At 40.1% G+C, this 25,086-nt stretch overlaps 2 protein-coding genes across 2 annotated transcripts; both read left to right on the top strand.

The window, feature by feature from the left end:
- Nucleotides 1-242: 242 nt before the first annotated feature.
- Nucleotides 243-8,367, top strand: hccsb (holocytochrome c synthase b). The gene is made up of 7 exons (XM_088322220.1): nt 243-386; nt 2,866-3,026; nt 3,090-3,223; nt 6,134-6,282; nt 6,358-6,477; nt 6,552-6,638; nt 7,837-8,367. Coding segments are annotated over exons 1-7 (852 nt in total). The 5' UTR covers nt 243-384; the 3' UTR covers nt 8,036-8,367.
- A 3,234-nt stretch (nt 8,368-11,601) lies between these two features.
- On the top strand, nt 11,602-24,304 carry tram1 (translocation associated membrane protein 1). The gene is made up of 11 exons (XM_088322438.1): nt 11,602-11,876; nt 12,823-12,886; nt 14,667-14,785; nt 14,850-14,966; nt 16,692-16,750; nt 16,824-16,908; nt 17,052-17,122; nt 17,204-17,308; nt 21,042-21,185; nt 21,267-21,418; nt 23,608-24,304. Exons 1-11 carry the CDS (start codon nt 11,754-11,756, stop codon nt 23,676-23,678), a joined length of 1,110 nt encoding a protein of 369 aa, XP_088178564.1. The 5' UTR covers nt 11,602-11,753; the 3' UTR covers nt 23,679-24,304.
- Nucleotides 24,305-25,086: the final 782 nt, after the last annotated feature.

Below are 25,086 nucleotides of genomic sequence, written 5' to 3'. Positions count from 1 at the left end.
CATTTCCTAAAAAAATAAAACAGAGACTATAATGTTTGTGCTTTGTCTTTTATATAATAAATCACATTTTATAGAGCTGTTGAATAACAGTGTTCATAAAGTTCTACCAAAAGGATACGCCGTTTTACAAGTTTTACTCTCCAACAGAAGATGGCGGTACTGTAAATAAACACTGTTCACGTGTCACGCGAGAAGTAGAAGAAGAAATGGCGGATTACGTCTTTCTGCGTCATGACGTCGTTTTTGACGTAGCCAGACGTCCCCTCTCCTCACATAACCGTGTTATGTAGCTCCCCTGCTCGTTGACATTGAATCAGAACGTGGGAAGAAGTACAATAAACAAGTGGCTGTTTGGATTTGTCTTTTTGTTACATTTCACCTTCTATGTGAGTAAATCTTCTATCAGGCTTTTTCCTCTATATTTTTTGCTTGCCATACTTATTTCTGTTCAGAACTTTAGACAGTATTGCTAACTAGCTAGCTAGCCTATTAACATTAAACTCTTATTTTTGTGACAAAAACTGGATTTCCGTTTTTAATTTGCTAACGAAACTTTGCTTTGTTTTGACGATTGAAGCAAACAATATTGTAAATGTATTTATATAGACAATAGATAGATAGATACTTTATTCATCTCCTTGGGGAAATTCCCACTTCCAGCAGTATCCTTGTGTTGAAAATCAAACAATAAAAAGGTAAAGGGAATATAACACATAAATACCAAATGTAACGTGTTGATATAGAGTATTTAAATGGTGCTACATAGAATACACACTGTAATGAAAATAGGGTAATATGCAATGTGGGGGTGTGTTTAATCTGGGCTTTTTTTTAATGTGGTGTAATATTAGTCTGAAATAATAGTCTGTGCAATAACCTGTGCAGCCCTTTGAGACTCTTTGTGATTAAGGGCTATACAAATAAAAATGACTTGACTTTTACTCCCCCGGGTGGAGTTAAAGAGCCTCATGGCATGAGGAAGAAATTATCTCCTCAGTCTGTCCGTCAACAAGATCCTTGCTGAAGCTGCTCTTCCGTTTGGAGATGATGCTGTGTAGTGGATGTGATGAATTGTCCATGATTGACCGCAGCTTTTTCAGGGCCCGTCTCTCAGCTACAGTTGTCAGGCTGTCCAGCTCTGTGCCCACAACAGAGTCCGCTTTCCTCACCAGTTTATGAAAACTTCAGTGAAATCCCTCTCTGTCTTCTTTCCAACATCTGATCTCTGGTAACTGAAGGACGCCAAATGGAACGCCTTTATAAAAGAAACTCACAATACAAAAAACATACAACACTCACATTCGTTTTTTTATAAAGACTCCATTGCACGAAGTAACTCCACCTATTATTCTGGACACATCTGCTCCCAAAAAGGCAACACCAAGTCACTTTTCTCTTTAAGTCAAGTCACATTTATTTGTACAGCTCTTAATCATAATGCCTCAAATGACTGCACATGGCAACAATTACACCACCCCCTGATCTGAAACCGACATGCAGGCAGGGGAAAACTGAAAACCTCAAAATGAGAGAAAATAAAAAACCTTGAGAAGGGGGCACACAAGTGGTAATCCCCCTTCTAGGATGACCAGGCTGCAATAGATGTTGCATTGGGTAACGATACACAAAACATAGTCAATATAGTCAACAAGATCCTCCAGCCACCCCTCCACCAGCTCTTCTGTTCCCACACTTCTCTTTCGACACCTAAACTGTTCCCCTACAGTAAATTCTTCTCCTTTCATCTCCCCAGTGCCACCAAATTATCCAACCTAATCCATTTACCAACCCCCTCACATGTCTCTTGGACCCTATTCCCTCATCTCTGGTCAAATCCTGCCTCTTCTTCCCCTCATCTCAGCTATTATACATTTCTTGCTTTTCACCAGTATTGTCCCCCTCAGCCCACAAAACTGCTTCTTCAACTGACCATTCATAACCAAAATCCTTTAAAAAGCAAGGAGCAGAGAGCTTCAGCCGCGTTTAGTGCGCGTTTTAATCACCCTAAACTGTGGGGACTAAAACGTGATGTCGTGGGCAGCAGGTATCCTCTAAGAACGCCTGAGTAGCCCCTGAAAATAGCTCACAAGTGATGGTTTATTGTGATTTTCTAGGAAATCTGATTTCTAACTGGTGTCATGTATCAGTGGTTGTTTGAGCCAATTTCGACCTTACTTCTAATTATTACAACCTGGTAGTAACATAGTAATTACACGATAACTTGTTATTTTAGAAATACGTATTAAACTGGCTGCCCTATGCACTAATCAGTGACAAAAAGTAGCTCTTAGCTTCAAAAAGGTAGGAGATCTAACAGGAGAAATATTGCAGAAAAAGGATGAGTACCTGGTTCTGCGAGCAGGTAAAAAGTCTAAAATAAGACTATGGTATAAATAAGTGCTGCCCGCAGTGGGTGTGCACTTTGGAAGAATTATTTTCTATGGAGAAGATGACATTTCGAAGAAGAACACCGTAGACCCAATTCAAGAATCGATGGACTATTGAAAAACAAAGGACACCACTTCCGAGCAATGAAGACTGTGCTTTCAAAAAGCCTTAGGCATCATTGATATTCCCCAACATTTCTATGTTGTCAACTTTGTTGTCTTTTGTTCAATATGCGTTAAAAAAAAATTCTACGAAAAGCAAGCTACAAAAAAGGTAGGTGATCCATGCCATAAATGATACAAATTTATGTTGTTTACTTTGTGGCAGTGATCCTTGGTGATATAAACACCTCACTGGAAAGTAGTGTAGTACTTAGGCTTAACATTGTGAGTACAATGCTCGCTCTGCATATAAGGAGACAAACCAAAGACTGCATTATTTTAGGCTTTGTTTTATTTTATTTTTTCTTTATTGTAGGATGGGGGCCTCAACGTCAACACCCGCCGCACCTACGGTCCGGGCAGAGGCAATAATTGCTGCTCCTCCTCAAGGCTGTCCAATGCACAAAGAAAATCAACCAGTTAAAGTAATTTCCCCCCCTTCAGAGTGTCCCATGCATCAAGCTCAGCCAGTTAAAGGTAAGTTTAAAAAAAAAAAAAAAAGCTATAAAGAATCTTATTGATGGTCTGGGGTGGTCGTAGTGTCTCCTCCTTCCGAGTGTCCGATGGACAAAGCCGAAGCCGGGCCGGTTCACCAGGATCGGGCTTATGAATTTGTCGAGTGTCCCATGAAAGCTGCAGCAGGCTTGAACAGCGACATCGACCCAAGGAATATGGTAAGAGAAAGCTCTTCATTTTATTCGTTGAGACCGTGATTAGATAAGTGGTCTACAACCTTTTTCAAGCTAAGAGCTACTTTTTGTTACTATGTAGCGCAAAGGGCACCCAGTTTAATATGTATTTGTAAAATAACAAATTATCCTGTTTGTAGCGGCGCCACCTATAAACTAATAGTTGCAACTCGAGTAAATACATACATCCATCCATTCATTATCTGCACCGCTTATCCTCAGTAGGGTTGCAGGGGTGCTGGAGCCCATCCCAGCTTTCTGCGGGCAGTGGGCAGGGGACACCCTGAACTTGTGGCCAGCCAGTCGCAAGGCACACAGAGACAGACAACTCACTTGCTCATTCACACCTAGGGACATTTTGGACCGGCCGATTAACCTGACATGCATGCTTTTGGACTGTGGGAGAAAATCCGAGTGCCTGCAGGAAACCCACGCAAGCACGGGGAGAACATGCAAACTCCACACAGGGAAGGTTCAATCTCATGACCTCAGAACTGTGCTCCACTCACGCGAACCAAAGCGCTGCCGTGCTACCCTCACATGTAACATACATTAAATAAACATTTTTAAAAATATTAATAATAATATTATTGTTTGGTATGACTTGAGCTGGTACTGTGGATAGGGTTTGTACGGGTACTTAGTCCTTAAAAATGATTGAATTTGGTTATAGAGCTTTCAAGGTCAGACTTCAATTTTGGATAAAGTGCTTGCAATTGTTGCTATTGCAATGTTCCCTGGCAGTCTGACTCTAAAGACCACGCAACAAATATGCTACGGTAGCTTGTCTTTTTTACGTTATCATGTGTCATGTCCGCCTCCTACTGGTCGCACCCAGGAGGACCACTCTATTTAGAAAACCGGCTCTTTTAGCTTGGCTCACTGAGAAGAGCCTGCTCTTACGGCTCCTCAGATTTCTTTTTTCATGCTATACTATCGATAATAATAAAATATTACGCAACAAAAAATGTTGTAATTAGTTATTTTGTATGTTTTGCAGGGAATCTCTGAGATTAAATATAAACTAAAATGTTCACAGCTCGACAAAAAATGTAAATGTCTAAACAATTTTAGCTTTTTGCACACTGAACACATTTAAAGTCCAACAACAACACAAAATCCCTGAAAATGCAAACAAATAAAATATTTTCAATTCTATTTGAACCTACTAAGACACAAATCCTCTAAAAAACATGCCAACAGTATAGATTACAATATTCAATACAACAATCAAAAGATCAGCAGTTTCGAGGAATGAAAGTTTGAATGCACTCCGCTTCAATATCATTAATGAGCAGGGTTGGGTAGGGTTACTTTAACTGGATTACTTTCAATTACTTTTGGATTACTCCAATACCAAATATTCTAATAAAAGACAAAAGAAAGTAAATATGAATAAAATGATGACTCACAACACGTGGTAGGCTTTCTCTCCTGGCTTTGATCTCCGGCAAAACTAACATAAAATGCGACATAAACAAAATGAAAATAAATCCAAACAGCTTGCCAGCATCATTTTTGCCGTTCCATGTATTCCGTTACTCCCCGAGCCTGCACAAAATTGAGTCATTTTATTCATATTTAGTTTCTTTTGTCTTTTATTAGCATATTTGGTATTGGAGTAATCCAAAAGTAATTGAATATAATCCAGTTAAAGTAACCCTACCCAACCCTGTTAATGAGTCCAAATTTGGCTAGTTTTTCTGCTATCTATACATACAGAACCTTTTCTTTTTTTCTCTTTTTTTTCCCATATTGAACTCAATTATCACCCAACTCTTATAGAGCTCTTTACGTGTTTGTAAACAAGTGTGACGTAGCTAAGCTTGTTGAAGCAGAACGGCAGAATTTATGTCGGTTTATAGCAGCCCACTGACATAAAGTGATTGTATATTATTGATAAAAACAGCTCAAAATAGTCACAAAGTATGTGCTAGCAGCAGGATAGCGATTTTGAAAATGTCATCAAAGTCGACAAAAATACGTTATTTTGATTGGTGCTGGATTTCTTCCTTCAGAGGTAGTGTAAAAAATAAAAAGATGGCCTTTAAAATGCTTGAAAAGTGCTTGAATTTGGCCAGGAAAACGATGTACGAACCCTTTGTGGAGTTAATGAGTCAGGGGGGGCCTAAAAATCTCTTATTCCACACAGTCAAATGAAAAGAACGTCGTTAGGTAGGGACGCTCTATCCGGTAGGTCTACTCTTCAGCAATTTAATACATAGCTTTTGACCTTAACTGACTTTGTTCACCCCTATCTGGGAAGCGGGATTTAATCCAAGAGGGGACAGTTTCTGACCAATCCATTTTCCCAGCCAATTTAAAATGTATTGTATTACCCCAGGGCAGCACGGCGGAACAGTGGTTAGCACGTGTGCGGCACGGTTCTGAGGTCATGAAATAGGACCTCCTGTGTGGAGTTTGCATGTTCTCCCCGTGCTCGTGTGGGTCTCCTCCGGGCACTCCGGTTTCCTCCCACATTCCAAAAACATGCATGTCAGGTTGATTGGCCGGTCCAAATTGTCCCTCGGTGTGAATGAGCGAGCGAATTGTCTGTCTCTGTGTCCCCTGCAACTGGCTGGCAACCAATTCAGGGTGTCCCCTGCCCACTGCCCGAAGATAGCTGGGATGGGCTCCAGCACCCCCGCGACCCTACTGAGGATAAACGGTGCAGATAATGGATGGATAGATGGATGTATTACCTCATGTGCAGCCCCTTCTTGAGTTGTTTTTTCCATTTTCCTTATTACAAGTTTTTTTGAGTTTTTCCTTACCCTCATTTAGGTTTCAGATCACAAGATGTTGTAATGGTGGTGTGTGCAGCCTCTCGAGACTTTTTGTGATTAGGGGCTATATAAATAAACATGAATTGACTTTTCAACCCGTATCCCTCAGATGCCGCCTCCCAACCAAAAGCCAGCTCCAGACCAACCTTTCAAGTTATCCCTCTCCAGAGAGGAATCTACGATTCCCCGCCACGACTCGGAAAAGCACTGGGTGTACCCATCCGAGCAGATGTTCTGGAACGCCATGCTGAGGAAGGGGTACGTGTGGGAAAGACATTGAAGTCGCCGCAACAAAGTTTTCTAGTGTCTTATACTTTTACGATTCTCACTCAGGTGGCGCTGGCGCGAGGATGACCTAGCTGCTGACGACATGAGCAACATCATCAAAATCCACAATAAGAATAATGAGCAGGCCTGGGAGGAGATCCTCAAGTGGGAAGCGCTCCATGCGGGGTGAGTAGATGAAAATAGAAGATTTTTCTCATGTATTTGTATCTTCCTACGTTCACTGCAAATTATTCCTGCAGTGAATGTCCTTGCGGTCCCACCTTGAAGAGGTTTGGGGGTAAAGCTAAAGAGTATTCCCCGAGGGCGCGCATCCGCCATTGGATGGGGTAAGCCGATCCTAATTGTGAATTATATTATATTGTATTTTCCGGACTATGGGTCGCAATTTTTTTTAGAGTTTGGCACGACTTATACTCCGGTGAGATTTATATATGAGATTATTAACACATTATTATATCTTTGAGTCTTACATTTTTATTCCCGGTACTGTATAAATTTCAAATGTTATTTTGACACTAGTCAAGTCAAGTCAAGTCATTTTTATTTGTATAGCCCTTAATCACAATAAGTCTCTAAGGGCTTCACAGATTAGTACACTATGTTACACAGACTATTTTTCAGCCGACAAGAAGAGTAGGTTATTATTCATATGCAATGGAGTAGAAGTGAGTTTTAAGTTTAGATTTAAACATTTCCACTGAGGTTGCAGATCGGATCTCAGGGGGAAGAGCATTCCACAGCACCGGTGCCCGGATGGAGAACGCTCTCGAACCAGCAGAACACTTCTTTGCTCTCGGGATCACCAGAAGACCGGCACTCTCAGATCGTAGGCTTCGGACCGGGACATAGGGGCAGATCAGGACAGATTAGGGTCAAATAGGAGAACAAATCACGGCATTTCGGTCTTTTCAGAGTTAAGGCGCAAGAAGTCGAGTGACATCCATTCTTTTATCTCAGTGAGGCAGGCCTCCAATGTTCCATAGTTTAGTGTGGCAGATTCCACCACCGGAAGATATAGTTGAGTGTCATCAGCGTAGCAATGGAAACTGATATTATACTTGCGAATAATATCACCTAATGAAAGCATGTAATGCTGAAAAGATGGGGACCAAGTACTGAACCCTGCGGAACACCACGGGTAACACTAAAGGGCTCAGATGTCATTTCACCATATTTAACGCAGTGCGTCCCATCTGAGAGGTAGGATGTGAACCATAGCATCTCTTTTGATGCCATTAATTAAATGGATGAAAATAGGGGCTCGAATGACCAGTTTATATTTACAGTTTAACTCGAAAAGAAATGACTTGCACACACCGTAAATACATTGTTGGTAGGATTGATAATAATCATAATGACAATCAATGATCAGCATAATATTGTAATATCACAGTTTTGAATGGTACCAGAGAAATTGGAAAATCAGCTTTGAAGTTCCACAAAAAGTGCTTGAAATTGGCAATGAAAAAGGTGTAGAAAAAAGAAATCTAACTACATCTAAGGCCTCTTGTTTCTTTCCCTTAGCTACGAGCTTCCATTCGACCGACACGACTGGATTGTGGACCGTTGCGGAAAGGAAGTCCGCTACGTTATCGATTATTACGACGGCCAAATCAACAAAGAAACGTACAAGTTCTCCATCCTGGACGTCCGCCCGGCCATCGACTCTTTGGACGCTGTTTGGGATCGCATGAAAGTCACCTGGTGGCGATGGACTTCCTGAAGGACACTTGCATGAACTCCTAGCTCATTTCAGATCTTTAATCTTTGTGATGCTGTGTGGAAAAAAACGAACATTTGGGGCATAATCATGGCTTGTATAAAACTACACTTCCTGAGTAGTTTACTGTCTTGTTTGAACAGTTTTATTCTTTTTTCGATGGTATCAGGAAATCACGTGAAACATTCAGTACTGAATCCAACAATGTGGAACTTAACTGTTATATATTTAAATGATAGTGTATTGTGTGAGGCCGCTGCTTTCCAAGATCATACTGTATTACTGCATCTAAATAAAAATATCTGCAAAAAAATGAAGAAATTAGTGCAATAAATCGATTTGTGTTTATTTTAGGACGGCAACACATCATAGGTACCCAAGTAAGTGATGTGCAGTGAGGCAGTCAGGATTACAAATACAGTGGCTGTCGAATTTGGTCCCCTTAAACTTTGTGACCTTTTGCCACATTTCAGACTTCAATCATCAAGATATGAAACTAATTTTTGGTGAAGCATCAACAAAAGGTGGGACACAATCATGAAGTAGAACACTATTGGATATTTTAAACTTTTTTAACAAATAAAAAAACAAAAAAGTGGGTGTGCAAAACGTATTCAGCCCATATACTTTCAGTGCAGCAACCGCTGTCCAGAGGTTCAGTAAGGATCTCTGAATGATTCAATGTTGATTTAAATGACTAACGATGATAAATGGCATCCACCTGTGTGTAATCAAGTTTCTGTATAAATGCACCTGCACTGTGATAGTCTCAGAGGTCTGTTTAAAACACAGAGAGCAACATGAAGAGCGAGGAACACACCAGGCATGTCCGAAATACTGTTTTGGAGAAGTTTGAAGCTGGATTTGGATGCAAAAAGATTTCACAAGCTTTAAACATCCCAAGGAGCACTGTGCAAGCAATAATATTGAAATAGAAGGAGTATCAGACCACTGCAAATCTACCTAGATCTGGCCGTCCCCCTAAACTTCCAGCTCATAAGGAGAAAACTGATCAGAGGTGCAGCCAAGAGTCCCATGATCACTGGATGAACTGCAGAGGTCTACAGCTGAGGTGGGAAAATCTGTCCATCAGTCGTATACTGCACAAATCTGGCCTTTATGGAAGAGTGTCAAGAAGAAGGTCACTTTTTCAAGATATCCATAAAAAGTGTCATTTAAAGCTTGTCACAAGCCACCTGGGAGACACAGCAAACATGTGGAAGAAGGTGCTCTGGTCAGATGAGACTTTTTGGCAACAATGCAAGACGTTACGTTTGGCGTAAAAATGGCACAGCTCATCACCCTCAACACACCATCCCCAAAGTCAAACATGGTGGTGGGAGCATCATGGTTTGGGCCTGCTTTTCGTCAGCAGGGACAAGGAAGATGATTAAAAAAAACATCTTCTATGCCTTATATATGGATCGATATTGAGTCGCGACAGGTCTCGCAAGTACGGGAAAAAAAATGTTAAAAAGGATAGTTGAAAGATGTGTCATGAAAATACTGATGCTTTACCTCGGAGAAAATTATAAAATTGCTGTTTATTCTATTTGGAAGTGATCTAATGGATGCATAACGTATGGTAACGTCAGGCATTGTTTTGATAAACGCTCGGTATTGTTTTGAGTTTCTCCAGACATCGAGGCGAGGGGGTGGACCCCACGTGGGGGCTTTCATTGGCACGCCCATGGGAGGAGCCGGCACACCAGCTTGCGGGAAAAACATGGGCAGAGGAAGAAAGGCAGAAGATCGTGAGAGGAGGCTTGACAGAGACTCCAGCGACACTAATTCAGCTAATTCGGCCATTAATTCGATGGAGTTCACTTAGTTAAATTTTTTACTAAATTAAATCTGCCCCCGTGTGGAAATGCCGGTCTCTTGTTCATTTTCAAGAAACGAGCGTGCATTGTTAGGAGAATGTAGGTTGTGTTTGGTTAATGGAGTCAGATAACTAATTCGAACAATTTGGTAAACGATATACATTTGAATAATTATTTCCTAACAACACTTACGCATCTTACTAGATCAATAATAACTTTCCAAATAGACTGGAAAATGGATTGGTCTCAAAAGAACTGTCCTTATGGTTCAGATCCCACCCCTCAGACAGGACAAATTTTGTTGGATACAGTGATATGACCTCTAAGCCATTAAGTGTTCCCTGTGGTGTTCCACAGGGCTCAGTTCTCGGTCCCCTTTGTTTTCAGCATTTATATGCTTCCGTTAGGTGATATTATTTGCAAGTATAATATCAGCTTTCATTGCTATCCAGATGACACTCAACTATATCTTCCAATGGAGGAATCTACCCCACTAAATTGTGGAAATTTGTAAGCCTGCCCCACTGAGATAAAATGATGGATATCGTTTAATTTTTTTCGTTGAAGTTTTGGTCTTGAGAATCAGGCCCTGAACTTAATACATCTCCTCATGAGCTTAAATGGTCTCTGGTTTTATTCAGATATGTAAGGTGATAGACCTGACAGCCCTTATACAAATGAGATGTTTTATTGGTTTAACAAGCCTATTCGACCTCTACTTGTATTAATAACAACCTGGTAATAACAAAGTAATGATATGATAGTAATGTGATAAGTTGTTACTTCATAAATGTATATAAAACTGGTATCTCTTTGCAGTAATCAGTATAAAAAATATCCCTCAGCTTCAAGAAGGTTGTTTTAAAGAAGGGGTGTCCAACCTGTTTTAATATGACAGCTATTTTGTGTTATATGGATTTCTAAACTTATCATGTTATTACTATGTTATTACTGTGGTAACTATTGGGGGTAGGCTTATTTAGACTTGGCCAACGACAAAAACAAACAAACAAGAGAATTACATTGATCCAGCAGTTGTGAACTATTTTCAGATAGATATTTAGATAGATAGATAGATAGAGGGCAGCATGGCGGAGCAGTGGTTAGCGCGTGTGCGGCACAGTTCTGAGGTCATGAGATCGAACCTCCTGTGTGGGGTTTGCATGTTCTCCCCGTGCTTGCGTGGGTTTCCTCCGGGCACTCCGGTTTCCTCCCACATTCCAAAAACATGCATGTTAGGTTAATTGGGCAGTCCAAATTGTCCCTAGGTGTGAATGAGCGAGTGAGCCGTCTGTCTCTATGTGCCCTGCGACTGGCTGGTAACCAGTCCAGGGTGTCCCTGCCCATTGAAGACAACTGGGATGGGCTCCAGCACCCCCACGGCCCTACAGAGGATAAGCGGTGCAGATAATGGATGGATGGATGGATGGATAGATAGAAGTTGGTTGCAGTCGGTGGTTGGTTGGTAAGCGGGGCCACCAGAGAGCAGTGTCTAACGTAATTTTTATGCGGACTATTTAGAAACATGGCAACACTATCAGACATTTACAATCAATTCTCCCAAAGTCTGAGCACTTTTTGATCCTTGAAAACATACCATTAAAATTCAAGCGATTTTTGAAGATTTCAAGCACCCGTACAAACCGTGTATTTACTAAAGCACAGTTCTACGCCAACCCTCTAGATGTCGCTTTCGCAATACAACTACTTCCGGTTTGGACTCAAGCGCGGCACCCTAAACTCTCTCTGGCGTGGACCCGCCCACTCGAGTAGGAGAGTGACACGCCATTTAATCGCTGTCTGGCCTTGGACGAAACACTTGAAGCGCTCTTCGCGTGGAAAATTACCCCCAAATTTCATCAAACTCGCCGCCGTGGAAAGGAGCCCGCGCCGACAAAATGGGTATCCGTAAAAAGAGCAACAAGAGCCCGCCTGTGATGAGCCACGAATTCGTCATCCAGAACCATGCCGATATTGTGTCCTGCGTCTCTCTGGTTTTCCTCCTCGGACTCATGTTTGAGGTAAATCCCCATCACGCCGGTTCGGCGGACGGTTCCGATGAGAGGAAGGAGCCGGAGGTTCCTCTCGGTTCGGTTCTTCTTTGGCTGCCAGCTAGCGAGCGGAGCGCGGTTCTCTTGCTGGCATTTTTCGCGGTGTGACTTCCTCTTTGGAAGCTAAAGTTTGCTTTTTTACACCAATTGTTCTATTTTCAAATAAACCGCTGAAACTAGAAAATTAAATGCATTAAATCATATTACGATTTTTATCTTGTTTTAGTAGTTTGTGAACATTTAGAATCAACAGGCGCACTTTCGTCACAAATTGTTTTAAGTTCCCCTAACTGAATACAAATGCTAAATCTTATTTATATTCACTTTTCTTTATATTATAATATATATAGTCGTTATTTCGGGTTTAACTTAGCTTCTGGTTAAGTTTACGTTAAACGCCGAATGTCTTACGTGGCATTCTGCAGGATGAGCTGCCGTCATTGAGTTTCACGACGAACGACAAATTCTTAGTTTTCATTTATTTTTGAGAAAAATTACAACAAAAAATTTAATGTATTTTATTTAAGTTTCTTTTTTTATCTCATGCGTTCTTTTAATCTTCTTTTAAACATCTTGGTTTGAAACGGTTTCGAGTTGTCTGACGCGGGTGTCGTAAAGTGAAGAGCCACTGTCGTAAAAACAAGCAACTTTTCACTGCTTGAACGTGCTTTACTCTCTTCATCATGACCAAAATGTAAACAAAAGCCAAAACGTCGTCTTGTTAAACCAATTTTATTGCAAAATATGTTCACTACGTTGTGATCATTGTCAATGAAGACAATTGATAATTCTAAAGCTCCAAACTCCTATCGGGCCTTGAATGCAACATTTAACTAGGACGTCTTCCAATGTTCATTAAAATTCGTATTTTTTTCCCTAAATAATCTTCATTTAATTTTTTGTATCCATTTCCCAGGTCACGTCCAAATTTGCAGTGTTATTCATCACTGTCCAATACAACGTCACCATCCCAGCAAATGGTAAGATGTATTCATTCACAAATATATGTATTTAAAAGAGACAGGGTGTATTATTTAGCGCCCACTAGTGGTAAACAATATAATTTAAAAGAAAAAGTATTGATTTGAGTCCTAAGCAAAAGTACATCAACTATAATATTAATGTGCATTTTTAGATACTCGTAGGTGGATAACTTTGTATTTATTTGGCTTAAATTGAGGATCACCTACAGTAAGTTAGCTTATTTTTAGGTAATCTTGTTACTAAGGTTACCCCTTAAAAGAAGAAAATCTGTCTTTCTTTTCTTTTTTTGCTGTTTTCTTACCGTTTTTCTGTTTTGTTTCATTTTTCTTTTAGCATAACCCCCTCTTTTTTTTTCTTTTGCATTTTTCTCCCTTTTATTTTTTTCCTTCTTTCTCCATTTATGTTTTCCAATTTTACTGTTACTTTCATTATCTTTTTTTTCTTCCTTGTATATTTCTTCTTTTCTCTTTCATTCTCAAAAGGGCTAGGCAAAAAATAAAGGGAAAAAACATGCGCTTTGGTCACTTTGAGTCGACATGGTCTGTATTTTTCCACGTTCTTTGGTTTTGTTTCATTTCACACTAAAGCGGCATCTAGTGGTCACATATTACACACTGTCCCTTTAAATATTGGTGCATTGTTGACTAAAACTGCAGATTTATTCAACGTTACCTAACTCCTGTTGGTTTATTTGAAAAAGATAGCAAGCGTCCAGTCAGCATTAGGGTGTCGTTCACCCTTTATCTAGCAGTGCTGTAACTTATTTACTAAATGCTACTTGAAAATGTTGAATTCAAGCAGACAGGCAGGGAGTTGCAGGGTTTGGAATGGTGCTTGCAATCCTTGAAAATGCTTACATTTAAATGTTCTCAGATTAAAAAGTACTTGATATTGTTATGTTTCACAACATCTCTGCTTAAAAGTGATTCAGATATACTTTATTGTCATTCTTTTACACGTGTGTACAGAACAAAATGTCGATTAATCTGACCCGCACAGTTTCCTTGAATGTACAGATATAAATAAAATGTATTGAGTTGGAGTATTGAAGTACTAATAATATACTAAATTGATGCAGACACTGCTTTGCAGTTGCATTTCTTCTCTCGTGATTTACGGCAGCTGGCATTAGTTTGTATAGCATTGTCCTATGAAGCATCGTCACCCCCTACAGGGTGCGCTGAAGAAGACCAATGCATTCAAGACCTAAACCTGTGAAATGTGTATTGGTGCAAGGATTATGTATCAACTATGGACATTTATTATGGGCCATGCAGAAAGTTTCCCAGTGGTAAATTGTAATAGGAAGAACTTCCTGCATATGAAAATGTAAGCTATATAATACCGCCATTTTATCCAACACCTGCCTATATCGGGAGAGATTAGTCTCAAAAACATTCACGCACGTATTGTTTCAGATCCACCAATTTCTAAAAAACATTAGTCTTGATAAATGCTCATGCATATTAAAATTTCCATATGTAAGTTATATCTGTGGAGAGTAATTTTATCATTTATTCGCGCGTGGTTGCGGTTTTCTTTTATTCTAAGATGAAAATGGTGAAAGTAAGAAAAGGAGAGTCTATTCCATCGCGTTTAAGATACATGTCCGTGCGCTTGTCATACAAGCAGCTTAACAGAGGCTGCAATGATGATTTCAGCAAGAAGATAGCGTCAGCGAGTAGAATATTTTGAAGTTACGGATACCACCTTGAATTTCTCCTCAAAATATTGTCAATATCCTGATGTGTGGTTTTTTTTTGTTGTGGTAAAAAGGCCCAGAGGAGGCGCCCATCAATCACTTCCACAACGGAATCAAAGACCTGGCCACGGTCTTTTTCTACATGCTGGTGGCCATCATCATGCACGCCATCATCCAGGAGTACGTTTTGGACGTAAGTGTGCCACCGACGCCGCGGAGCCTCAACGTCGTTTAATTTTTTTTTGTGACGGTTGCAGAAAATCATCCGCAAGAAGCACTTCTCCAAAACCAAACACAGCAAGTTCAACGAGTCGGGCCAGCTCAGCGCTTTCTACCTCTTTTCATTCGGCTGGGGTGGCAGCATCCTGCTCTCTGTGAGTACACGCTTTATTATGTTTGCCTCAATTTGTGTATTTGCTCTCCAAAATGTGGTATATGTGACTTTATGCTTCGTCCATTTTTTTTTTTTTTTTTTTTTTTTTTTTTCATCGACCGGTATATATTTCTTTCTTAACATAGATGTTCTTTTTTGAGGGGGAGCAGGACTTTTTTTGCTATGGCAGATATTTTTTTTTTAGGGTAAATATTTTGGTTGTTTTCTGAAATATTTATTTTTTGAAGTTGGAACAATGCGTGATTTGAATTTTTATGTTTTTTGTTATTTCTTTTTTTTTTTGTCTAAATGTTTGGTAAATCATTTTTCTGTTTTTGCACGGGATTTATTCATTTTTTTAAATACATTTTTTGGGGGGAGTTATATTTTTGCTAATTTTTCAAATCTGCATACAGACGCTCCCCCACTTACGACCATTCGACTTACAAGAACATTTTTTCCGGGATGTCGGAAAATATCCAAGTATTGCTTTAAGTTAGATTTTGTACTGTGCACCTTTTTCCGAGTACAGGACAGTACTGTAGTGCTCCCTTCTGCCGCTACTGGCGTGTGGCGCTGTGAGAGGTCACCCAGCATCCAACCCCTAGAAGAAATTCACTTCCTAGTTTGTGTGTAAAATTCTATACTGTATCTCTAGCATGCTAAGAACTTTGACATTTTTATTGTTTAATGTCTCGTGCATCCATTCAATATGGTTGGTGTAAAGAAGAGGCGAGAAGTTTTTTTTTTTTTTTTAATGAAAGTGGAATAAGAAAGCTTGATGCGGTTGAGAAAATGGTTGGATTGCTTTTTTTGTCCACTTTCTATCAGAGAGGAGGAAGTAGGCTTCAAGAGTTAGGCTATCTTCCAAAAGTAAGTGAAACTCAACTTTATCTTTGTAGAGCATATATATATATTTTTTTAGTACGAAACAATACAGGTTACTTATACAAGCCTGAAACATATTTATATAAACCTTAAACATACAAAATATAGCGCTGAAGCCACTTAGGAACAAATTCAACTTAGGAACAAATTCAACTTACAAACGATCGCCCTCGTTCATAAGTAGGGCAGCGTCTGTACATTCTTATTTAAACATTATCAGTGAAAATATGTTTTCTTAAATTTTCTCATTTACTCTTTAACAGTGCTTTTGCTTTAACTATTAATAATGCAATTTTAACATTTTCATAATTTCCATTAATTCTTAACCTCGCGTTTTTTAATGCATTTTTTTTCTTTAGAATATTTTAGCCTCCTTACTTTTTGAACTGCATTTTTATTATTTTGTTAAATATAATACAGTAGTCTGTGCAACCCTTTGAGGCTTATTGTGATTAACTAATACATATTACTTGATTGTTTCTTCCTATTTTTTTGTTGCTTAATTTTGTTTTACTTCTTTTGTCCTTTTTCCACTCCATGCATCTCCACCTCATCACATTTTTTCCCTCAGTAATCACACTCGTTTTTTCTATTTTATTTGGCTAATGTCTGAGTTTTTCAAAGTTATATGCTTATTTTTTTACTGTAAGAGTTCATGATTTCATGCTCTTATATCGGGGCTTGTGATATTTTTAGTCTGATTAGCAAAACTCTTCTAATAATATTGGGACTCTTGAACATTTTACTTAGATTTTAACCTCAATTCAAAAAAAGTATATATATTATCACTATAGCATTGCTTTATCTTGCATACGTACGTCTTTTCTGTCTCCTGCAGGAGAACTTCCTGTCCAATCCCAGTTTACTGTGGGAAGGTTACCCCCACATGCTGATGCCGTAAGCAGACAGCCTACTGAACGATGCTACCAAACGATTAAGACTCGAACGTAATTTGAATGTTTCCTTCCAGGCTTCAGATGAAATTTTACTACATCTGCCAGATCAGCTACTGGCTTCACGGACTCCCTGAGCTCTACTTCCAGAAGACAAAAAAGGTAAATGCATAATGGCTTGGACTCTTCCCCCATGCTGTTTATTTCCTGCTATGCTTCCTCGGGGTTGGCCCCCATTGATTCCAAAGAGCTACATCCTTCATAATGGTGTCAATATTTACTGTTCCCTTGTTTGCAACTTCTAGGAAGACATTCCACGTCAGCTGGTTTACATTTCCCTCTACCTGGTCCACATTGCAGGCGCTTACATCCTCAAGTAAGAAGTAGATCTTATTTAAAGCAGATCCTGTGAGCTTTCTTTCATGGCTGTTTAGTCATGCTGTTATTCTGTTTCCAGTCTGAATCGTTTGGGTCTGGTCCTGATGGTGCTGCACTACTTTGTGGAGTTCCTCTTCCATGTTTCCCGCCTGGTTTATTTCAGTAACGAGAACCGACAGCTTGGGTAAGAGCATAAGGCATTATTATTTTTATTCTTTTTCAAATCTTAGCTTTCATTCAATCAGGAGATGAATGCTGAACTGACAGATTCTCTGCTAACGGAAGACTTCAAATTAGTGTCGGGCATGTTACTTTCAAAAAGTAATTCCTTAAACTTACTAGTACTTCAGAAATGTAACGGAGTTATTAGCAAAAGAGAAATAAGATAATAGTCTGTCAAGATAACCAAGCAAAAACAATGTAGTGCTTAGAGCAGCGGTTGGGAACCTTTTTCAGCCATGAAAGCAAAACATATTTTGATTTCAGAGAGGGAGAGATTTTTGGAAATAACGGTAAATGGACAGGTGCTGGAAGAAGTTGAAAGCTTTTGCTACTTGAATTGTGATGTGGCTGCAGTTGGTTGAATGGAGTGCGGGGTATTGCACAGAGTGAATCAAGGAAGCAAGGTTTTGGGTGCTCTGAGGAGAGTGATGAGCAACAAGAGTATGGGTATGTTAAGAGGGGACTGTATGAGAGTGTAATTGTGCCGACTGTTATATGGTGCAGAGACTTGGAGCCTGAATGCAGACTGGAGAAGGAAATTAAATGTTTTTGAGATGAAGTGGTTGAGGAGTATGTTAGGAGTGACAAGATTGGATAGATTGAGAAATGAAATTGTGAGAGACAGAACTGGAGGAGTAGTGGAACTAAACAAGCGTGTGGATAAGAGATTACTTGGTTGGTTCAGAAACATGGAGAGGATGGATGAGGAGCGAATGTTGAAGAGGATCTACAGAGCAGAAGTCAATGGAAGGAGACCAAGAGGAAGGCCGCAATTGCTGGTGTTCTGAGTGCATTGCATGAAAGAGTTCAAAATGTAGTGGATGCTCGAGCTCTTGTTGGTGATAGGAATGAGTGGAGAGCTGTTATGAAAGGATAGTGGGATGTTTGGAAGGGATGGGCAGGGCACCTGTATGGTGCGGCAGGGGTAAACCAGTTAAAGCTAACGGGCCGTGCTGTTGAGTGTGTTGTCACCCTGACCCGAGTGACATGGCCGTTTTCTTGTGTCCCGTTTCATCTTGAGGGACGAAAGCATGACCAAGTCGGGTGCCGAGGTGCTTAACTTGTTTGGGTGTTAGGGCATTTGGGTTGGCCATGTTCAAATTTTTTGTGTTTTTGTTTTTTTCTTTTTCTTTTCTTTGTTTTTGTGTATGTGTTTGTCTTTCTGTCGGTCATCCCTCTCGAGGGATAGATGGATATACAATAATCCCTCTGTTATCGCGGTTAATTGGGACCAAAACCACCCGCAAAAAGTGAAAATCCGCGAAGTAGCGACGCCCCTTCAAAAATACTTTAAAAAAAAAAAAATATATATATATATGTATTATTTTATTTTATTATTATTTTTTAGACCCGCGAACGTGGAACCGCGAAGTAGCGAGGTCCCACTGCAGATCTTTTGAGAGAGCCACACAATATATTTTGAGACAAAACTCCCAAACCTGCTCTCCAGCCAAAAGATAATTCTTCACATTTTATTTAACTGATTATTTGATAAAGTCTGTAAACAGCAAGACAAGTGAGGCAATCCTGAGACATGTTTGGTCTTAGATTTAATTCCCCTCCTATGTTTCTGCTCCGAGCCTTCGCTCAGAAAATGAGCCAAGAGGAAATCTGCAAATTCAAGAGCATTTTCCATTCAGGTCCCGGTGCTGAGGAATGGTCTGTCCTCTGTGATTCGTTCTACAACATGAAAGTGTTTGAATCTAGGCTTAAGACACTTATATTCAATAGCTTAAATATGTTGACCTCAGGAACCTGTCAACCAGACATTCTGTTAATACCTATATATTTCGTATTGTTTATGTACTGCACAGCCCTTTGAGACTTCTTGTGATTAAGGACTATACAAATAAACATGGCCTGGCCGTAATTACTTTATAGTAATAGTAACTAGTTACCAGGGAAAGTAACTATTTTTGGTGTATGTCAAGGAATTTGAAATATTATGAGCAGTATTCAAGTTGGTTGAATAGAGACCAGACAGGAAGTTGTGTTAGAGAACCTTGTAATCTTGATTGCACGTCACTAGCAACAAATTTCTCCTACACTTGGAAGTGCAACAAAAATACAGTATAATAAAATGACAATCGTGCACGAGAGCGAGCGTAATGCCTCACTTTTGACCATCGGTAACTGTAGCAAAGGGAAAAAATGGTTGGATTATCCCGTTACTGAAAAAATAACGCCGTTACGTAACTAAGAATTAACCTTTGTTGAGGTGGAGAAGGATAATCATGCCACTGAGAATAAGGTGAAGAACCTGCTTTGGAGGAAATCCTTGCTAAGCTGACCAATGAGAAAAAAGCCTTACAAGAAGCTCCTCAGCAAACGCTAGATTGCCTTTACAGTGAAGAACATAAAGTCAACACTCTAAGGCCAAGTCAAAATTAGAGCAGCAAGTGGATGATCTTGAAGGTTCCTTAAAGCAAGATAAAAAAGTGAGAATAGACCTTTTTAAAAAGGCAAAGCAAAAGCTTGAATGGCACTTAAAGGTAGCTCTGGAGTATTATGGACCTAGAAAATGACGGGCAGCGACTTGAACAGAAGCTGAAAAGGAAATATTTGGAAGTGAACCAACTTTTCGGCAAAACGGAGGATATGCAAATCATGAGTACAGTAGAACTCTGGATATTACAATAATCTGTTCTTAGGTAATGATCTCAAGGTGAAATTGGCATAATAGCAGATATGTTTTGTTGGATCCCTTAACCACTAGGGTGAGAGCGGCACCATGTCCTGTGGTGCGTCTTGGGAAAGTACAGCCTGGTGGCGCCCATCCCTCTCCAGGCAAACAAAATGTTTTCACCCGGTCTCGAACCGGAGATCTTTTCGCATGTCAGCTAACCACTGCACTATTAGAACATCAAAACTACAATAGTTAGGTTTGTATAGTATGCAGTAGGTGCTACATGCATGTAATATTCATGTATATGATTGAATAACTTTATAAATACTTGCAAAGGAAATTACTGATTTACATTTGGTGTGATATGACTAACTGGTCAAGTGGAGTGGCAGGTGGATGCACGGGGCTGAGTTAGGGGGGTGGGGCTGCTATGGTGTCTTGAATCGGATGTGTCCTCATTCTTAAAAGTAGTCCTAATCATCAACCGGTTATGGCCATACAACTAGGTGAAAGTAGCGATTGAGGTGCCCTGTTCGTGTTTCTCAATCATTGCAAGCTTTTTTTTTTTTTTTTTTTTTTTTTTTTGGTGGTTATCATCTTTTTAACTTCTCCCTTTAGCATCACTGCAAGCCTTGGAACCCATAGCGAATGAACAATGTGAAAAATACAGTATAATATCGCCGCCTGGCAACGTCTTTACAGAGCAGACGAGATTATGAACTGAAAAAAAAGGCATCCTGGGAGGTAGTTCGGCTCATAGCGTTTCAGAATTTTCACAATGCCGTGACACAGACCAACAGCACACCGGCATTTTGCATTAAGTCAAACAATAGTAGAGAGATGTAACTTGCTGGAACTCCGCAAAGTCATTGGACACGCAAAATATTTTTTTGTTGTTCATGTTTCATAGTGGGGAGAATGGCTTAAAGAGTGGACTAAAGACATTTTATTCCATGCAGTAAAGGGAAAACATCGTATGGTGGGGTCGCTTTATCCTGGGGGTCTTCTGTCCCTTATTTTCTCCTAAAATTTAGGATTTCCCGTTCTTAATTTTTCATTTTGTTTCTAGCTTCAGGGTGTGGGCCGTCCTTTTCGTCCTGGGCCGTCTCCTGACGCTGTCCCTCACCGTCCTCGTTGTTGGTTTCGGCTTGGCTAACGCCGACAACCAAGGCTTCGATTTAGCAACGGGAAACTTCAACGTCCTTTTCGTGAGGTGAGTCACGTCGAGTGTAGCGAGCAACCTTTTTCCTGTCTTTTTTTTTTTTTTTTTAAATATCTTTGTTCGTCTCTCCAGGATCACCGTGCTCGCCGGCGTGTGTTTGACGCAGGCCTTCATGATGTGGAAGTTTATCAACTTCCAATTGCGCCGCTGGAGGGAGCACTCGTCCGTGCAGACACTCAAGAAGAAACAGGGACCTTCCAAAAGCAAATCCAAGAAAGATAAAGGTGACTTATCACACGTATTACCTTACAGCAGGGTTGTCACTTTTTATGCCAGTCTTTGTTCTCAGGTGGACCGGATCAGTAGAAAAAATGTCAATGCCTAATATTAAGCTTTGCTTTTCAATACATTCCGCTTACATTGCAACCTACCCTATCTTGATAATCACGGTGGAACGGGGATCTTTCCAAAGCATGACACATTTTTTGGCGATCGTGGTTTGTACGGGTGCTTGAAATCCTTAAATGCTTATCGAAATGCCTTACAAATGAAACGGAAAATCAATGAAGGAAGAAACACATTTTCAGTAATTGACTAAGTATATGTCGATTTTGATTATTAACCATTTTCCTAGATTGAGTCAGGGTATTTAATCTTTTCCGATTAATCGATCTGCACTGCAGCAGTACAGTGTTACTCTTGTGAGAAATAAGTAACATTGGCAACGAAAAAAAGACCGACTTGAATTGAGCCATGGAGTCGACCCTTATTACAATTCGACTATTGTATTCCTTATTTATTTGATTTAGACGCGCATTGAGAAATATTTTGAGCATTCAATTCCACTAATTGGAAGGCTTTTTTTGAATGCAAGACTGCTCTTGAATCTTCAATTTATTTTTAAGTGGGTAGATTTTGAATAGGTCATTTTGTCAAGAGCTCGCATGCTGAAAATGTACGAGTACCCTTGAGCTCGACTTGCTTTTTATTTTTTTATTACTATATTTTTCGGGGAAATATCGGTACTCTGAAATCTACAGCAGGCCGGAAGTACTCATCCTACCTGCATTAAAGAAAGAAAAAGAACAAAAGAAGAAAAACTAAGCTAAACAAATAGAGAAATAAAGAGTGAAAGATAAAGAAATTGAGGGATAGAGAAAAACAATCACAGAAGAGAAAAAGAAAGCCCAAAAGAGAGAGAGAAAAGGAAAAAAAAAAGAAAAGAAAAAATAAATTGAGCCATGGAGTCGACCCTTATTGCATTTCAAAATATCTATCTACCCAGGTCATATCCCTCCAGAGGGGTGACCGACAGCAAGACAAACGTGTATAAAAAAAAAAAAAGGAAAAAGTAGCAAAAACACAGAAAATGTGACCATGGCCAACCCAATTCCCCAAAAAATTTAGGCACCTCAGTACCCAAGTTGGTCATGCTTTCGTCCCTGCAGATGAAACGGGACACAAGAAAGCGGCCATGTCACTCGGGTCAGGGTGACACGACACACTCTTTTGTTGAACAGCAGGGCCCGACAGCTTTCACTGGTTTACCCCTGCCGCATCATACAGGTGCCTTGCCCATCCCTTAGAACATGTATAACCATCCATCAATCCTTTTACAACTCCTCTCCACGCATTCCTATCACCAACAAGAGCTCTAGCTTCCACCATATTTCGACCTCTTGCCTGCAGTGCACTCATAACACCATCCATCCACGTCAATCGCGGCCTTCCTCTTGGTCTCCTTCCATTGACTTCTGCTCTGTAGATCCTCTTCAACATTCGCTTCTCATCCATCCTCTCCATGTGTCCAAACCAACAGAGTACTCTCTTATCCACACGCTTGCTCAGTTCCACTACTACTCCAGGTCTGTCTCTCACAATTTCATTTCTCAATCTATCCAATCTTGTCACACCTAACATACTCATCAAACACTTCATCTCAAAAACATTTAATTTCGTTCTCAGGCTCCGAGTCTCTGCACCATACAACACAGTCGGCACACTCACTCTCCCATACAGTCCTCTTGACATCCATACTCAATTCTCCCACCGTGGTCCGCTGCGTGTCGTAAGAGGCGACTCAAGTGGAGGGAGCAAGGGGCCTGGAGATCCTCTTCTCTCTCTCTCTCTCCCACTTTCTTTGCTTTGGTGTCTCTTAGGGAGGGCGGAAGACCGAAAGGTCTCGCAAACCCTAGTTATAGGGTCACTAGATGTGAGAGGATGTGGAAGTAAAGCGATTGAGTGGAAGAAAGGCGAACGGAAGGGTGATGACTAAAAGAAAGGTTGATGTGTTAGCTTTGAATGAAAGGAAGGGTGAATTACAGCTTGGAGGTATGTATGGTAGAAGGTCTGGAGTTACGGGTGGACATGCTAGAGAAGGGGAGTGGTTGTGCTTGGGAGTGAGAAATTTCAAAATATAATAACAAAAAATCAAGTCTGAGTTTGATTTGTTTTTGTTTACTTTTGCATTTAGCAAACGGTGTCAACGGCGTCCACTCTCAAGCTACCGACTCGCCAAAGTCCGGGAAAGTGAAGTCCTCCTAAAAGACCCTCCCTCAGAGCACCCCCACCCCTTCGCTTCTCGAAGCGTCCCACGCGGACTCCCGATGGATTTCACGCCTGGTCGGAAAGGCCCCCGTGCCGTTAGGGGGATAAACCAACAAATTGCGGGATAAACTATTACAAAGGAAGAAAAAACAATATTTAAGATGAAGTGCCTATTGATACAGATTGTTTTGTACAGGGTGTCTTTTCTTTTCTTTTTTTAAACGTGTCACGATGCTCCCCACAAGTCTGTTTTATTTCACCCCGCCCCATAAGAAAATCCGTACGTCTATATATTTTTCTATGATTTTTCTTTCCTTTTCAATGTTGTTTCCTAACCAGCCAGCAATTCAGATGACCTTTTTGTAGCTTAGCGATTGTGACTCCATTTAAAGATGGAACATGCTGGTAGATGTGTTTCCATTTTTCGTTTTCCGTAAATCGTAATACCCTATCGGTCAGTGCTGTATGTGGACTCTTAAGGACTTTTAAATGATGCTGGAAGGGGGAGAGGGAACAAAGCTTTCCGCTGCATTTCTATTACTCGGAGAAGAGAGATTTGTTTGTAAACATTGGACGTCTTTTGTCTTCGTTTCGATTGTGCCAAATAAATCCGATCGACTGTTGATGTGATGGCCTTTTTTATGTAACTGTTGAACAGAATTGGTTACCTTGGCAATGCGTCATTTGGTTGAAGAGTATGCTTGAAAAGATAAATGTCTTTAAGTCACCGAAGGTGCCTTGCCTTGCAACTCGAAGCTAGCGCTGCAACAACGAATCGATAAAATCGATTAAAATCTGATATTAAAAGCATTGAAAACTAATTAGATTATCGATTCGTTGTATCGCGTGATTTATGAGCCACCAAGAACGTTCTATCAATGCAAATTAGAGTGCACACAATTCCGTTGTAAGACTGGGAAGTGCAGTACCGCTTTGGTCCAGCAGAGGGCGCCAAGACAGTTTTTATCTGGTACATTAAGAACATTGCATCATTTACAAACAATGGACATATTTTCTATCATAGAATACATTCTTTAGTGCACTATCGTCCATCTGTCCAAAACGTAAATATTTGAATCAACAGGAGAGAAATTAGAAAAACGATTAATTGAAAAATAATCAACTGATTCATTATGAAATTAATCATTTGTTGCAGCCCTACTGAAGGTGTCTTGCCTTGCAACTCAAAGCTAGTGCTGCAACAACGAATCGATAAAATCGATTAAAATCGAATATTAAAAGCATTGAAAACTAATTAGATTATCGATTCGTGGTATCGCGTGATTTATGAGCCACCAAGAACGTTCTATCAATGCAAATTAAGAGTGCACACAATTTCGTTGAAAGGCTGGGAATTGCAGTACCGCTTTGGTCCGGCAGAGGGCGCTAAGACAGTTTTTATAAA

This window comes from Urocampus carinirostris, chromosome 18 (genome assembly GCF_059441175.1).
Source record: "Urocampus carinirostris isolate Australia breed hairy pipefish chromosome 18, RoL_Ucar_1.0, whole genome shotgun sequence".
Taxonomy (NCBI): domain Eukaryota; kingdom Metazoa; phylum Chordata; class Actinopteri; order Syngnathiformes; family Syngnathidae; genus Urocampus; species Urocampus carinirostris.
Note: the sequence above shows the minus strand (reverse complement) of the source record. Positions and strands in the feature narration are given on the sequence as shown.